Source organism: Somniosus microcephalus, chromosome 13, assembly GCF_052327205.1.
Source record: "Somniosus microcephalus isolate GS21.2 chromosome 13, FLI_Smic_1.0, whole genome shotgun sequence".
Lineage (NCBI taxonomy): Eukaryota > Metazoa > Chordata > Chondrichthyes > Squaliformes > Somniosidae > Somniosus > Somniosus microcephalus.
In genome coordinates, this window is record NC_140999.1 from 170,212,960 (window position 1) to 170,230,773 (window position 17,814).

Here is a 17,814-nt window from a genome sequence, read left to right on the forward strand (position 1 = left end):
CTTCGATTTGTTGATCGATTCCCGGCCACCACACATAAGCACTAGCAAGGCTTTTCATTTTCACTACCACCCCCCCCCCCTCCCCCAGATGACCTTCATGAAGCTCATTTAGCACTCTCTCCGTTAACTTGGATGGAATCACCACTCTGGATCCACACATCACTGTCCCCTGGCATACTGACAGCTGTTCTCTTCTGGATGAGAATGCTGGCAACAGTGAGTCGCCATGTGTTGGCCATCCCCTCACCGTCAAATCATATACCCGAGACAACGTCGGATCATTGCGGGTCTCCTCTATATCCGCGTTCGTTACTGGCAATCGTTCAATTGTTGACGAATAAAATATCTCGATAGGGTCCACTGCTGGTGCTTCCTCCACAGTAGGCAGTGGCAGGCGCGATAGCCCATCAGCGTTTCCATGCTGTTTCGTGCCTTTATATTCTATTTCATATTGATTCGCCCCTAGAAACAGGGACCATCTTTGTAACCGTTGTGCAGTCATCACTGGAACGCCCTTCTTAGGATTAAAGATGGAGACCAGTGGTTGGTGGTCAGTCAGCAAGGTGAACTTCTGCCTATGCAGATAGTGGTTGAATTTTTTTACTCCCCATACTAGGCTGAGGGCCTCCCTGTCAATCTGGGCGTAGTTGCGCTCGGCTGAGGTTAGTGACCGAGACGCAAAGGCTACTGGCCTCTCCAACCCGTCTGGGAATTTGTGCGACAGCACCGCTCCAATACCATAGGGTGATGCATCACATGCCAAACGAATTGGTAGTGCTGGGTTGAAATGGGCCAACACCTCTTTTGATGTGATCAATTCTTTACACTTCTGGAAAGCTTGTCTACCTTCGTCATTCCACTTCCATGGTACCCCTGTTTGCAGTAGGGTGTTCAGTGGGTGTAATACCGTGGACAAATTTGGTAAGAACTTATGGTAGTAGTTTACCAGCCTGAGGAACGACCTCAGTTGTGACACATTTTCCGGTGCTGGAGCCTTGACTACTGCCTCAATCTTTTCAGGGGACTTATGTAACCCCTCTTCATCGATGACGTGGCCACAATACGAGATCTGTTTCTGGAAAAACTCGCACTTGTGGCGATTAGCTCGTAGCCCATATTCCTTTAATCTGGTGAGCACCTTCTCCAAGTTGGCGAGGTGATCACCGTCATTTTTGCCCGTGACCAGGATGTCGTCCAAATAACACTGGGTCCCTGGAATCCCTTGCAGGACTTGATCCATCGCCCTTTGCCAAATAGCCGGAGCCGATGCTACCCCGAACACCAGCTGGTTGTATTGGTAGAGACCTTTGTGAGTGTTGATCGTGAGGTATTGTTTCGAGGCTTCTTCTACCTCCATTTGCAAGTACGCCTGGGCTAGATCAATTTTGGTGAAGCGTTTACCTCCAGATAGCGAGGCGAAAATATCCTCAATTTGTGGAAGCGGATATTGTACCATGTGAAGGACTGGGTTCACTGTCACCTTAAAATCCCCACAGATGCGGACCTTCTTTGGTTCCCCAGGCGTATTACTCAACGACCTCTTCATTACAGGAACGATGGGTGTAGCCCACTCGCTCCAGTCTACTTTGGACAGTACTCCTGAACGTTCCAACCCTTCCAGCTCTGCTTCGACGGCTGGTCTGATCGCATAAGGCACTGGTCTGGCCTTAAACTTTGGGCTTGCATTTTCCTCTATTTTAATCGTTGCTGTTATGCCTTTTAGTGTTCCGAGTCCCTCCTGGAACACTTCTTTTGCGTCAGTTAGCATTTTTGACAGTCGTCCAGGTGTGACGTCGTCATCCTTTTTGGCCTCAACCTTCAGTGCCTGTATGGAATGCCAATCTAATTGTATCTTCCGGATCCATTCATGTCCTAGTAGTGGTGGTCCTCCATCTGGCAATATATATAGGTCCATTTTAGGTATTTCCTGGCCTTTGTATATCACTTCCACCCTTATTTTTCCTTTGGGGTAGACTTTTTGCCCCGTGTACGTCTTCAAGACAATCTCTGTAGCTTTCAAGGGTATATGTGAAAATAGCCGCTTGTAGTCCCTTTGGTTTTTGACTGTTAGGGCTGATCCTGTGTCCAATTCCATTTTCACTTGGACTCCGTATATCTTGAGTGTAACCCAGATAGTCTGGTGATCCTCCATTTTGGTTACCTTATGTAGTTTCAGACAACCCAGCTCCTTGCTTCCGGAGTCTGTATCACTTTTCTGTTCGTCTGAACTACTGTCCATCACCTTGTGTACCTTTTTGTACTTCTCCTGTGGAGATTTCTTGCTGTTGGTTTTCTTCCCAGACCTGCAGACTCTTGCTGTGTGTCCTACTTTTCCACACTGTCTGCACACTTGGTCCTTGAACCAACAATCCTTCTGGTCGTGTGTTGTTCTGCCGCAGCGATAACACTTCCCTGTTCCATAGGACATTTCATTGGTGCCATATTCTTGCGGTCTCCGTTGTATCTCTGCAGCGCCCCTTGCGGCTGCTTCGTGTGATACTGCCATACTGAAAGCCTTGTCCAGCGTAAGATCCTTTTCTGATAGAAGCCGTTTCTGGGTTCCTTCACTTTGTAGCCCACACACAAACTTGTCCCTTAACGTATCTGCTAGTCCCACTCCAAACTGGCAGTGTTTCGATAGCTTGCGCAGTTCCGTTAAGTACTCAGCATTGCTTTCGTCTTTGTGTTGGTTCCTTTTATGGAACTTAAATCGTTCTGCTATCAGCAGCGGTGTGGGGTTTAAGTGGTCCTGTAGGATTTCCACTATGCTTTCAAAATTCTTATTCACAGGCTTCTCTGGGGTTATTAGGTTTCGCAGTAACCCATAAGTTTTTGCACCCATGGAATTTAACAAAACCAGTGCTTTCCTAGCATCTGGCACTTCATTCGCCCTGCAGTACACCTCAATACGTTCCACATATGTCGCCCAATCTTCGACTTCATTGTCGAACGTAGAGATACTGCCACTGTTCGGCATCCCTGGGTGTGATTTAACTGTCAAAAATGGCGTCTCCCACGCTCTCCCTTCTCCGCTAATACAAAATGGCGTCTCCCACGCTTTCCTTTCTTCCCGCGCTCGCCCTTCTTCTCCGCTGCGGCTTCTAAAAATGGTGCCTCCCGTGCTCTTCCTTCTTCTCCGCGGCTCAATGGCGTCTCCCGCGCTCTCCCTTCTTCTCCCCACGGACACTGTTCAGCCCTTGAGCCCTGGCTGTGCTCTGCACGGTTTTTTTTTCTGTGCGCCTTTCCCGTTTCCGCCGCTCTGTCCTGATCCCGGCTGCTGCTTTACCCTCTCTCCATTTTGTTTTTCCTCGACGCCGCTCGGTCTTCAACCCCCGGCTGTGCCCTGTGCGCTTCACCCTCTATCTTACCCCGTCGACGCTGCTCGGCTTTTTCTCCGCCGTCGGTCGGCTCCAGCCGCCGCTGTCCGGGAAGGGTCTGCGCTGTACCTGTTGTCAGTCTGTTGCTGATCGTCGTGGCTGGGGAACCAAGCCCGGCTCTCCACAGCCTCCCCTGCGGTGTTCACTCTCTGTCGGACGACTGGGTGGTTGCTCGTGGTCGACGCCTGTGCTTCTGGCCTCGACTTTCTTCCACCGCCCTCCCGGAGCGAATCCTCGAAGGGAAATGCAGAGTTGCAGGTAGATTCGAATCGACACTCGTTGCCACTGTTAGATCCGTGATTCGGATAGTATGATGTTTTTGAATAACCACACGGATGCTGTAACTTAACAATCAACAGGTATTTACTGGAGTAGGGTAGTCTCAAGACTGGGGGTGCAGAGGCATGCTCAAGGCTTATATACAGGTGTGGTCACTGCCGGTACTACAGTATACAGGAGCTGTAAAAGTAGTTCCCTTTTGAAGGTACATACACTACACTGGGCATTTTGCAAGACTGGCTTTGAAACCATCTCTGCTGGCCGCGTTGTTGCTGCTGGTCGACCTCACTGCTGTTCTTGCGATCACAACTCCCCAAGCTCAAACATGGCTGAATGAAGTCAAATATTGTGGATGCAGTCATACAGGTTGGGATCAAAGGTACAGAAGGAGCAGGGGGGCACGTATCGTTTATTAACTAAGTCCATAAGATAATTAGAGATGAGGAAGACTGGGCCATCTTAATTCATCTGTCCAGAAAGTTTCTAATATACCCCCATTGTATCAACCAATTTGTTTCTTAAATGAGTCCAGGGTTTTTGTCTCCACAGTTCTGTGTGGAAGTTTATTCCTTATGTTGATCACTTTGTGCGAAAAGTTTCCTGATGTTAGTCCTAAAATGACCTTTAACTAGTTTGAGCCTCTGTCCCCTTGTTCTTAGGCAGTTTACTCCTGCATTTTAACTTAAAGTAATACGATCAAATGAACATATGAAAACGATGGGCAGGAAAAGATCTACTGGTCCATCCAGCCTGTCCCGTACAGTTGGGATGCCTTGTGCAGTAAAGTACGTACAGTCCCCAATGACCTGGAGCCATGTAATCTCCTGGAAGAGGTGGAAAACCAGATTGAAAACCCAGGCCAATCAGAGGAGAAACAAAACTGCAAAATTCCTCTTTTCCCTGTAGGGTGTATGTATGTTTAGCATTTAACCTCCCCATCTGCATAACACTACACTGTTAATGGGTTAATTCCCCAGCACATCTATATCTGCTTGTAATAGTTGTACATCCTCTACAATCCTAACTCTCGCACATATTTTGTCCCCCAACACCTACATCTGGATCATAAATGAGAAAGGAAAGGTCCTAAATCTGATCCCTGTGTGACACCACAGGTGACTGGCCTCCAAGTAGATTCAAATCTATTTACAGCCACTTTCTGCCTACGGGCATTCAGACAATTCTCAACCTGCAGGGTTAACTTTTTCTATACCCTTCTACATCTCTAAGATCACCTTTCGGGTGCTTCCATTGCAGGCTCAAGATCCCAAGTCTAACCAGACTTTCATCATAACTTAGACTGTAACACTGGAGATCAGTGTCTCCAGTGCTTGACTGTCGTCTTGTTCCTTGGTGAGCAGAACTGGGTGCAGTATTCAAAATGCAGTGTGACTAGAGCACTATACAGTCTGATCGTTACCTTCTCTCCTCTCTCATGTTATACTGCTTTGGCTAAATAGTTCAACATCTGTTGGCTTTGTTTGCTATTCTGCATTGGTAGGACACTTTTAGTGTCAAGTTAAGGTCTCGTTCAGCTTCATTTTTATCTACTTCAACACCATTCACTGAGTACATGTGCCATCTATTTTTCTTTCCTATGTGTTGCACCTTACAGTTGTCTGCATTAAATTTCATCTGCCATTGTTCTGCCCACTCACGCAGTTTGTCAAACTCATTCTGTAATTTCTGACCTGCCTCCTTCGATTCTATCATCTGCAAATTTGACCACTTTGCATTTAGATTCTGAATCCAGGTAATTTATGCAAATTAGAAGCGGGCGTGGCTCCACCAATGAGGTATCCCTAATGAGTTCACTTTGTTTCCCCTTCAGCCAGTTTCTTATCCATTCCCAGGATTTACCCTGATTCTCTCCCGCTTTGAGTTTAATTAAGTCTTTTGTGTGGAAATCAAGTTACACCATGTCATACGGCTTGGGTTGTTATTTCCTTAAAGTTGGTCAGGCAGAATCTTCCCCTTCTGAATCCTGCTGTTAACTAGATTATTGTTGTACAGATGTTCACTTGAACCATTGCCTGCTATTATTGATAGGTCGCTACAATAGTATCAAGTTCTGAATGGATTTTATCACTGAACTGTTGGCTTTCTCTCATCCTCCCCTGGGGTCCTTTTGAAAGAAAATCATACTGGAAACTATATGAATGTCCATAAATACTGACCGAACAGATGTCCACTAGAACTTGTGAAATTCGAAAGTACTGTCAGTTTCACAGCAGTTTAGATAATGAGCTCTCAAACTGTTTTAACAGACTTTAGTCAGAGTCAATGTACAGGAGAAAAACCGTGATTGGCATGCTTCACTTTCTCGGCACCACATGAACAGTGTGGAAAATTCTTGGAGACAGCAGTGAGTTATAAAACAATCTACTAGTGCATAAAGAGTCTGGGTCATGTGGTCTGTGCTAATGTGACACCTGAATGAGACTGGAGCAGACCTAGTTGGGATAATGATGAAAACTGTTATTTAAATCTACCAGTCGATGGAGAGAACAAATGTAATGGTTATAAAAGACTTGCATTTATATATCACCTTTTCAGGAGATCCCAAAGCACTTTACAACCAATGAAGTACTTTTGAAGTGTAGTCACTGTTGTAATGTGGAAACGTGGCAGCTAATTTGCACACAGCAAGCTCTTACAAACAGCAATGTGATAATGACCATATACTGTAATCTGTTTGTGATGTTGATTTGAAGGATTGGTCATTGGTCAGGACACCGGGGAGAACTCCCCTGCTTTTCTTTGAAATAGTGCCATGAGATCTTTAACATCCACCTGAGAGGGAGCAAATGGGGTCTTGGTTTAACATCTCATCCGAAAGACGTTAGCTTATCAACTGTGTTTTGTTTGATGTCACTTCACTGCCAAAGTGGCATCCCTGTTCTGGCTTTAAAACATTGCTTACTGAATGAAAAATGTACAATAAATCTATATTAATATAAATGAATCACTATGTAGACATGAGAAAGTATGAGGATTAATAACCTGAAGTGTGCAAAACATGTTGATGTAAAGTCTTTAATGGTAGAAATAGTTTAAGGATGACATTACCCCTGAAACAGGTGGAAGAAAACCATCATCTGCCACGATGCTGCAAGGATCAGTGCTGGGACCTCTGCTATTTACAATCTATATTAATGACTTAGATGAAGGGACCGAGTGTAATGTATCAAGTTTGCTGATGATACAAAGCTAGGTAGGACAGTAAGCTGTGAGGAGAACAGAGTCTGCAAAGGGATATAAATAGCCTAAGTTTGTAGGTAGTAAGGTGGCAGATGGAGTATAATGTAGGGAAATGTAAGGTTATTCACTTTGATGGGAAGAATAGCAAAACAGAATATTTTTTAAATGGTGAGAAACTTTCAAATGTTAGTGTTGAGAGAGATTTGGGTGTCCTCATGCAAGAAACACAGAAAGCTGGCATGCAGGTACGGCAAGTAATAATGAAGGCAAATGGCAGGTTGGCCTTTATTGCAAGGGGGTTGGAGTATAAGAGTAAGGAAGTCTTGCTACAATTGTACAGGGCCTTGGTGAGACCACACCTGGTGTATTGTGCACAGTTTTGGTCTCCTTATCTAAGGAAGGATATACTTGCCTTGGAGGCGGTGCAACGAAGGTTCACTAGATTGATTCCTGGGATGAGAGGGCTGTCTTATGAGAGATTGTGTAGAATGGGCCTAGACTCTCGAGTTTAGAAGAATGAGATTCTGAAGGGGATTGACGGGGTGGATGCTGAGAGGTTGTTTCCCCTGGCTGGAGTGTCTAGAACTAGGAGGCATAGTCTCAGGATAAGGGGTAGGCCATTTAAGACTGAGATGGGGAGGAATTTCTTAACTCGGAGGATTGTGAATCTTGAAATTCTCTGCCCCAGAGGGCTGTGAATGCTGAGTCTTTGAGTATATTCAAGGCTGAGATAGATAGATTTTTGGAATCGGGGGATATGAAGATCGGGCAGGAAAGTGGAGTTGAGGTCAATGATCAGCCATGATCTCATTGAATGGTGGAGCAGGCTCAGGGGGCCGTATGGCCTACTCCTGCTCCTATTTCTTATGTTCTTATGCCTCACCCAGTCCAATGCTACCTTTTGTATCTGTTACTATACAACACTTTCACACTAGTCTCATGCATGGGTCGTCGCAGTAATGCCATTCCCTCCAACAATGCTTTCAGTCAGATAAGGTGGGCCTGATATTGACGTCTCAGAGTGGTAACAATTAATCAGAACACTTCTTTTGATATATTGAGCGAAAAGTTTAACTTGCACTGGTTCTGGTGTGGAATAGGTGGCGCCTTGCGAATGCGCACCCAAAGGCATTGGCCTGGGGCGCAAGCCAATGAAGAGTGGGCGCAGGTGATTGCGGCCCGAAATTTATCTTCCTAATGGTGATTTTTTTCACCTAAATATCGATGTTCAATTTCTCCCCCTCTCTTACGTTTTTGGATGTATGGACAGTTATTTTACTTCTGGACAAGCGGAATCTTTAATTTTCTGACAGAAGGAAAGCTTGCTGTCGGTGAGCAGTCAATTTTTGATTTTAATAAATCCCTGTGTTTTGAGCTGGTGAAGGTAGAGGTGTTCAGGTAGGTGGTGTAATTTACATTCAGTATCACTTTAAGGAAAAATACTGTGTTTCAATGGAGTAGAACAAAGGGATTGTGTTTTCGAGCCCCTTGGTGGCGGAACTGTGGTTTACTGAAGCAGTTGGTGTATATCCTAGGTTCTGAAGGCGACTAGAGAGGCCATTTTTGGGCACTGGCTACAGTCTTAAAAAATGAATTGTGTACTGGAGAGATTCCACAAGATTGGAGCCAAGCAAACATAGTACCTGTATTTAAAAAGAGTGACAAACCAAATTAAGTAACGATAAGCCCATGAGCCTTTCGTCAGTACTCTGGTAAAATAATAGTCCGGATTTTGCAGTTGCAATGATGGCGAAAGTATCGGCAACAGAAATTTCTGGCGTCTGCAGATGCACAGTTAAACGCGGAAATCCAGAAGTTGCTGCCAGTGATTCCATCCCCAGGCGTGCTGTTGAAGATCCTGCAGATGGCAATCTTTGAGAAATCGCTGAACTGACGATCATTTCCCCTTCTACACTAATTTTGCTGTTTTAAAAACAAATCCAGAAAAAATTAAGTCTTGTTCAATGAGGTGTAACTGGGCTTTTAACGGTGTACTAAGTCATAACTACTGCTGAGCAACCTCTAGGCCCTGAAACTAATTTTATATTTGTGGCATGTCAAATGTTTCCACGATGATAAAAAAAAATCCATATTTTTAATATAAAAATTAATTATTTTGTAAGTTTATTTGATATTTCAGCTTCTACCTTAATCCCATGTGCATGTGCCAGTCTTTATTCCTTCTCTGTAAAATTTATAAAAAGTGAAAGATAATCGGTGCATTTTACTTCCTGGTTTGCGGTCTGAGAATTCTTCAGCGTGATTGGCTGCTTAGCTTGCAATTACATCACTGTTGTTGGACGGTGGAGATCCCCTGGACTTGGCGCCAGAATCAAACATCGGGAAAGGTGAAACCGACGCCACAGAGATCGCTAGTTCTTTCTGGGCAGCTTTCTTCAAGGTCCGCGGCGAGCGCCATCACTTCGCCGCTGACCGCAAAATCCGGGCCAATGAAAACTAAAGCAAGGACCAGATTGGGGAATACCTGGTATAGTAACAAGGAACACTAACAGTCAGCATAGTTTTCGGAGGGGAATGTGCTGCTTGAGAAACCCTTTGAGTTATATGGGGATGTTACAAATAAAATAGATTGTGGATGTCCCTATTGTATCGCTTATTTGGACTTCCAGAAAGCACTTGACAAGGATCATATGAAAGCCTGCTGATTAAAATCAAAAGGAATCCAAAGAAGAATGTGAGGCTGGCTACAAAATTTGGAACAGAGTACTCGTGAGATACATAATGTCAAATTGCAAACTAGATTATTGCAGAGATCCGTGCTTTGATCCTAGCTGTCCACATAAATGATCTGGATACAGGAACCAATTGTAAGCTTATTAAATTTTCAGACAACATTAAAAAAGGGAGCAAGGTAAGGGTTAAGTAGTCAGGCAAACAAAGCGCAAAAGAAATTTATTATCGAGCATGTTATTGTTGCATCATGGAAGAAAGAATGAACTATGTAAGTATACAATGAATAAAGCAAAATCTGCACTGGGAGAGTTTGAAAAGCACCGGGAAGTGATGGCATATTTCAGGGGAATGTGGAGAAGCAATTAAAGCAAATAGAATGTTGGAATATATAACTAGAGTTGAGAGTGGCAGCGCTTAGATTTTATAATGCACTGGTCAGACCTTGCTTACAATACGGTGCAATTCTGGTTGGCACATTACAAAAGGGACATGTGCATTGTAAAGGATGCAAAGAAGAGCAAGAATTATGTGAAATGGATGAGTTGTGAGGAACTATTAGAGATGTTTAAACTCTGTCGTCGAGAAAGAAGAAAAAAGGGAAGACCGTGCTGAGGTATATAATGTACTAATTGGCATAGATAAGATGTACCTAGAATATTATCATCAAGCCAGTCAAATAAGAGGACATAGTTTACTATTTTAAATTTATCAGTTTAAAATAGGTGTTGGAAAAATTCTTTACTCAAAGCGTGATAAATGGATGGAATGATTTACCAGGTAAGGTAGTGGAATCAATGATTTTCGAGCAGTTCAAGGTGCAGTTGGAAGCTGTGCCAGATGATTTGAAATACCAGAGGGTGAAGATCGATGGGTTGAACGGCACTTCTTTGTCCTTGATGTTTTACTTCTTCCAGCCTGAACTGGTATTTTTGACTGTGTCCGAGTCTGTTAACATTCACACCAAATAACATCTTTCTGCCATTGTCTTTTTCACTTAAGTAAACGTTAATCGCAGCTGAGTCCTGTTGTTCAACAACCGATGTGTAAATTTAAAAAAAGAATCATTGATTCCTATCTCTGGTATAAAAGGAGCCCAGAATAGGCAGCTTCTTATTAAAGTAAAAATACATTCACTCACTTGTTTGGTTTTATTTTGTACCTTTGTATTCTGTTTTCCACTGATGACAAGTCCAACATGGCCACCATGAATAAATCCATTTTAGGTGCACCTTCTAGGTGTCAAAATCACAGACAGGATTGGTAGACCGAGCGACCTGTCAGCTCAGCAATGATGCACGCGAGAGAAGGAGCTATTTTTGCACACACTGTCATCATCAACCACTCTGTAATCAGATGTAACATGGGTTGAAACTCTTCTACGCTGCCTGAGCTTCAAAAGCGATACTCTTTTTTTGCATCAGTGTGACATTTCAGTTTTGAATTCAAACCATCCTCGCGGTGTCAAATAGTGATGTGTCTCACCAACATAACCTGCCTGCTCGCCAGAAGTTAGCCTTGCTGAATATATACCCACCCTCTCGCAGTCAGCGGGGCTTCAATTAATATAGTTTTAAGAACAAGTCTTGATTTTTGACTCCATAGTGTAACATTATATTTATACTTGTATCCGCAATTACTGTACACTAATGAGCACTGTTTCTGGGTACAAAAAGATCACCAAAAGTAAGTGCAGATTAGGGAAGCTATGCAGCCCTACTAGCTGCCCTATGGATCCCCATTACAGCATCTAAATGCCTCTTGAATGAGTCATCGCTTCCATTATCCACCAGAAAACTGTTGCAGGTATTAATCATTGATATTAAGTTATTAATTGATAAGTTATTAATATTTGTGGGCCTGTAAATGGGCCAACCGCACACCTGCCTGTTTTGGGTGTTCAAATATGCAAAGCACGGTCTTGCGCTACTGCCTGACCCCGATTGCAATTCTGAAGACAAATGGGCGGATCTTGTGCTGCGATGACTGGTCTAAAGGAACCAAACGTGGCCACTCCACAAAACGGCTGCAGACTTTTTCTTTTCCTTTTTGAGGGAACAGGAGTGTATAATGGAGTGTTCGCATACTGACGGCTGATAATATTGTTACATCTATGCTGTGTGAAGTTAATGATTAGTCGTTTTGAAACTTTAAAAAAAAATTGCAAAGCAGTAAAAAGCTTTGCCCCAAATTAATGTTTAAGGGAGCTGTCATGAATCTGGGTTAGCTGTCAAAAAAAAGTGTTGTAATTCTGCTGTGGACAGGAACAAAAGGCGAACCTAACATAAATTCCTTTACAAAGTGCCATTAAAAGGAAGTCTTTGCTCCCCTTCCCTTGACCTGCCATGTTTTTTAGTGCACTAGGTGAGGGTGCTATGACTGTCTGTCTGCCTAGAAACTAGTAAACGGTGACCAACAAAAAAAAACCTGACGCAGCTCCCACAAAGCTGACCTCTCAAGAATGGCCTTGATTCCAAGCTTACCGTGTGTGAAAATAAGTAGTTTGTGTGAAAATAAAGTAGTTGTGTAGGAACGGAGGTTCCTAGCTGAATAAAGTATTCGACTCGATGAATCAAATCAACAGGTTTTAATGAATAATGAAGTTAGCAGGGAAACTACAGGAGAAACGGTATACAGGTCTATACAGCTTGCTGGGCACTCGACGACTACTGGAAGATTCTGGAAGCTGACGTCATGACGTTCCTCGCGCCACTGGTGGTCACGTGAGCAGCGTCATGACGTCATCACGTGGAGTGCAGGAAAACACCATACAGTATAGTTAACAGGCAGTTTAAAGGTGCAGTCCACGGTTGCACTATACTGTAGTTAAAGGGATTATTAATAATTGTTCTGAGACCCTTGGTGGCTCTGCCACAGTTGCATGGTTTTGTAAGGTCGTAGGTCCACACGGTATGCATTCCTTGACTTGTGGAAGAAACGAGCATAAGTGCCTGAAGAGGAAATCAAACATTGAAGGTATAAAGTTGGGGGATCCAGGAGCATGATCGCCTGGAAAATTTTGAATTTTTAGATTAAAAATTATGCATTTTTAACTTTAAACACTCTTTAATTTCACAATTAATAGATTTTCCCTCTCTTCATTGAGATTAATTTCCCCCATCATTCGCACCCTATCCATTAATTGCCATCCATTGCCTCCCCACTTATTGCCTTTCATTTCCCCCCACCCAACTGAAAAATGACACCTAAATGGTGCATCAAACATCAATTTGCAAACACATGGCCAATTAAGGTATGGCTATGCAGCGGTTTCTTGTTTCAGTGAAACTGATGCTGAACTGAATTAATCCCAGATGTGCTCTCGTGTTTTTCAGCAACACAAGTTCTAATAAGATTCAGCAAATGTCATAGAAAAGTATCATGCAACCACCAGAGAGATCTATTTCATGTACATTACATTCATAAACGAAAGCAGATTACTGTTCGAAAACCCAATCCTGCTGAGAGACACTGAGCTGAATACTGTGTGTGTCCATTTGTTGCTGGCAACTTTCTGGATTGAACATTCATGACTGGGCACAACCTAGTAATTTCCTTTCTGGAGAAAGTGATACTTTTATTTACTATGCCATTGCTTTTTATCTTGCTGGCGTAGTAGGTGACAAGTAATTTATTATGGCAGATTTTAATAAATGCTGGAAACTGCTGACAGTACTCAAAGTCAAACTGTCAATTGCCCTGTTTTGTGCTTGAAATATTAGTGTGTCTTTTCTCCTCCTGAAGCTTTTGAAATTGGCTTTCATCTTATATTTAGCATCTAATTCTTTTTTTCAGAATAATTTGTCACTATGACAACAGAATCCGGGGCGGATTCAGAGTTAACGAATGTTCAGCAGGAACCCCTTCAGCAGGAGCAGCAGCCTATCGTTCAACAAGAGATGGCAGCCAATAAAGAACATCAGCCAGCAGACACCAACACCAACCAGCAGGACCAGGTAATGGCATGCAACATTTGCAATTTATTTATTTTTCTCCCTTGTGTTTCTCATATGACACTTTTTTCAGAGGTATACAAATGGGCTGGGTGACGAGCTGCAGTGGTGCCTGGAATGTGATTGTGTAGCTTTTCTTTCGGTGCGATTAGAGAAAATTTCAAATTGGGGCGTAAGGTTTTCATTGGTTATTTTCTACTTTTACCAATTAGAATGGAGATAAACAGCTGGCTAAGAGTAATGTGGGCTGCTTAATGACAGACGTGGGTGATACTGTAATTGGAAATCAGGAAATGGCAGACTTTGTAAATAGCTACTTTGTATCTGTCTTCACAGTAAAAGATGAGGATAAAGTACCAGAGATACAAGGAAAACTAAAAATAAATCAAGGGAACGAACTAACTAGATTCAATTTTTTTTTTCAAACGAGAAATGAATGAGATTAAAGATAGACACATTTCTGGGACCTGTTGGTTTCCACCCCAGGGTATTAAAAGTAGGTGGTGAAGAAACTGTTAATAAGTTAGCCATGATCTTCCAAAATTCTCTAGATTCCTGAATTGTCCCCTTGGATTGGAAAATTACCAATGTTACTCCATTATTTAAGAAGTTTGAGAGATAAACCTGGAACTTCTAGGCCTATTAGTCTAACATCAGTTGTGGCGAAGTTACGAGAATCTGTTAGGGACAGAGTGACTGAGCATTTGGACAAATACGAGCTGACCATAGAGTCAGCGCAGACTAGTAAAGGGCAAGTCATGCCCAATGAAGCTAGTTGAATTTTTTGAGGAGGTAACAAACATGATAGACAAGGGAGTGCCTATGGATGTTAATTATACAGACTTCCACAAGGCATTCGACAAGGTTCCACATAAGAGACTGTTGACAAAAATGAGTGCCTGGAATTGGAGGCAACCTATTTGCTTGGCTAGGGAATGGGGTATGAGGTAGGAGATACGAAAAAGACTTGCATTTCTATAGTGCCTTTCACGACCGCCGGACGTCTCGAAGCATTTTACAGCCAATTAAGTCATTTTTGTAGTGTAGTCACTGGCTGCCGCGTTGCCCACATTACAACAATTTGTGCACAGCAAGCTCCCACAAACCGCAATGTGATAATGACCAGATAATCTGTTTTTGTTTTGTTGATTGAGGGATAAATATTGGCCAGGACACCGGGGATAACGCCACTGCTCTTCTTCGAAATAGTGCCTTGGGATCTTTTACGTCCACCTGCGAGAGCAGACTGGGCCTCGGTTTAACGTCTCATCTGAAAGACTGCACCTCCGACAGTGCAGCACTCCCTCAGCACTGCGCTGGAGTGTCAACCTAGCTTTATGTGCACAAGTCCTGAGAGTAGGACTTGAACCCACAGCCTTCTGACTCGGAGGCGAGTGTGCTACCCACTGAGCTGAAGTAGGGCTAATGGGCATGTACTCAAATTGGCAGGATGTGACTTGTGTTGATCCCCCCCCAGGGATCTGTGCTGGGAGCTCAGCTTTTCACTATATTTATACAATACTCGGATGAAAGATCTGTGTAATCTAAGTTCGCTGATACTAAGTTAGGTGATAGAGTAAATAGTGTAGATGGGAGCAGAAAATTGCAAAGTGACATTGATGGAATAAGTGAGTGGCAAAACTATGGCAGGTGGAGTTCAATGTAGGAAAGTGTATATGATCATCCAATTTGGACCAAAGAAAGATAGATCAGGGTATTTTCTAAATGGTGAGAAGCTAGGAATTGTGGATGAGCAGCGAGATTTAGGGGCCCAAGTAGATAAATCACTAAAAGCTAGCGGACAGGTACAAAAAATAATTTTAAAAGGCTGATGGCCTTTATCTTGGGCTGGAATACAGCTGTACAGAGCTCTGGTTAGATCCCATCTGGAGCGCTGCATTCAATTCTGGGCATCGCACCTTAGGAAGGATATATTGGCCTTGGTGTGGGTGCAGTGCAGATCACGCAGAGACATGATGGTCACGACATAAAACAGCAGACACACTGCACACAGTAGACACAAGGAATTTTATGAAGACAACTTTTGTAATTTATTTCACAACATATTTCATTAGGAACGGAAAGCACTTCATGCAGCCCAAATGAAAGGTTATTGTGTCCCAGTTAACGCAGCAACCACTACTTGTTTGGAATGTATTTTATTTTATGCACTCATTGATGACTCCTGCAAGTACCTATAGTGAAGGCAATGCTGAGCCAGCCACTAGAGAGGATCCACTGCCCTATCTGGGAATCATAAGTTACTGAGTCTCTGGAAATCAATGGCCCCACATCTTTAAGAAAATTATTATCCTGATTGGTACTACAGAGCTAGATTTTAAAAAATATATATATTTGCCCCACTTTGGAATACTGAAAAATTATCATTACAGACCAGTGGCATTTGCCAACTCCTGGTTTAAACATGAGCTTTTCCCATAGCTCGTTGCTGTTTAACTTTATTAATTAAACACATCTTAAAATATTTAACACTTTCTTCCACTAAAAGCTCAAACTGAATTATAAATAAATAGAGGTGAGAAAGAGTTCAGAAATTTAAGAAATCACAGCTGAAACAGAGCGAAAGAGATCTGCCAGTGAGGGTTTGACTCCTGGCTGAGACACTAGCCAACAAAACTGAGTGATGAATCTGGAGAAATTTTACTTTTTTTTCTGGGATGCCTGTCTCGCCATGAGTAAAATGATTGCCTTGTCGAAAAGATTTTCATGTGCCAGTTTTTTTAATGTCATAACTTTACACTTATGGTGAATTATGTCAGTATTTTGACCCATAATCTTATTTTAGACCAACAACAGAATTCTAAAAATGTTGCTCAGTGAATTTAGATTATGTCTTTGGCCAAATACAAGTAAGGAAAAGCATGCAGCATAAAAAGGCAAATCCATTTTGTTTTAAAAAATATATTTTGGACACTTGCTGAGTTGTAAAACAGATCTCTGCATCCATGCACAATAGGAAAACTGAACTCTTTAATGTATTTGATTTGTAGTCTTCCTCTAATTTTTTTTTGCCTACAGAATGCTGAGAAAGATAAAAAAACAGAAACCATTCCAAAAGTAGTTGAGGAGCTAGACGTTGGAGAAACTGATGATGACAAAACTTCAGAGAGGACAACACCTGGCAAAACCCCCAAATCTCCATTAAAGGGATCCAAAAAACCAAAGACCATGCCTTGCAAGGTGGCCCTTCTGGATGGCACAGAATTCGAGTGTGAAGTGGAGGTAAAGGGCACTGCATGATTTATCAAATCTTCATTTTAAATGGGCTAACAGCCTGCAGAACTTTTTCAATGTAATGGGGATGTGCAGTGTGGAGAATTCTAAATGGGTTAATTTCAGCATTTGCTTTGACCAGCACTTGGAATGAGCTGCAATCACTGCAGTCCTGAATAAGAATGATGGCTACTACAGTATACGTCTCTAACGTGTATTTGAAATATCTAGGCTTCTTGCAAAACTGAATCACTTACAGTAACTCAACCTGTTGTTACCTGTACATACAACCACTTTCTCTCTCTCTGATAAATTCTGTTCATTTTTGGGAACCGATTGTAAAGAGGAAGCAATTGCGTGTTGAGGCATAAACTCCTGAAAAGTTATGATTGGAAAAGCATTTTCTAATTTACAAACACAATTGAATAATACAAATGCATCATTCTGTCAGTTAGGCTGAGGTAACCTTAAGAGTGAACAATGGCTCCTTTGGCCTTTTTCTCAAATAAAAAAAGGATTGTGAAGCACTTTTCCATAAAGCCAACGTCCCTTTAGCATGAACTAGAACTAAAATAGATCTGTGGCTTTGTATGGTGTACAGCATCAGATTTGACTTGGGTATTGTTTTCCTGTCCTTGCAACAGATCTCGTCAGTTGAGACTGCACTACAACAAAGAAAAATCCTCACTGAGGATTTATTTTTCTATACCAGTGTGATCAGCGTATAAAGAAGGGAAATAACTTGTGTGTGCATTAATGATGCTACTCGCTTGAAGCCATGCTCAGCATTGTGCCTCTTTACGTATTTATTGATGTAGCAGGTGCGATCCTCTGAAGTTTAATTATGGTTTTCATAAGAAATTCAACCCATTTTATGAATTGTTCAATCAGATAGTCATATAACAAGGCAATGCTCTACAACAACAAAAACCAACTTGTATTTATATAGCGCCTTTATCGTAGTAAAACGTCCCAAGGCGCTTCACAGGAGTATTAAAAGACAAAAAGTTTGACACCGAGCCACATAAGGAGAAATTAGGGCAGGTGACCAAAAGCTTGGTTAAAGAGGTAGGTTTTAA

General features: G+C 42.5%; 1 protein-coding gene across 9 annotated transcripts in view; it reads left to right on the forward strand.

Annotated features, from left to right (window-relative positions):
* Positions 1-17,814, forward strand: part of LOC147108767 (uncharacterized) — a 347,177-nt gene that overhangs the window by 221,991 nt on the left and 107,372 nt on the right. For all 9 annotated transcript variants that reach the window (XM_086005566.1, XM_086005565.1, XM_086005572.1 and 6 more), the window contains 2 exons: positions 13,344-13,504; positions 16,541-16,744. In XM_086005566.1, the coding sequence (XP_085861692.1) occupies positions 13,358-13,504; positions 16,541-16,744 (351 nt within the window). In that variant the 5' untranslated portion in view covers positions 13,344-13,357. The remainder of the gene's footprint in view (positions 1-13,343; positions 13,505-16,540; positions 16,745-17,814) is intronic.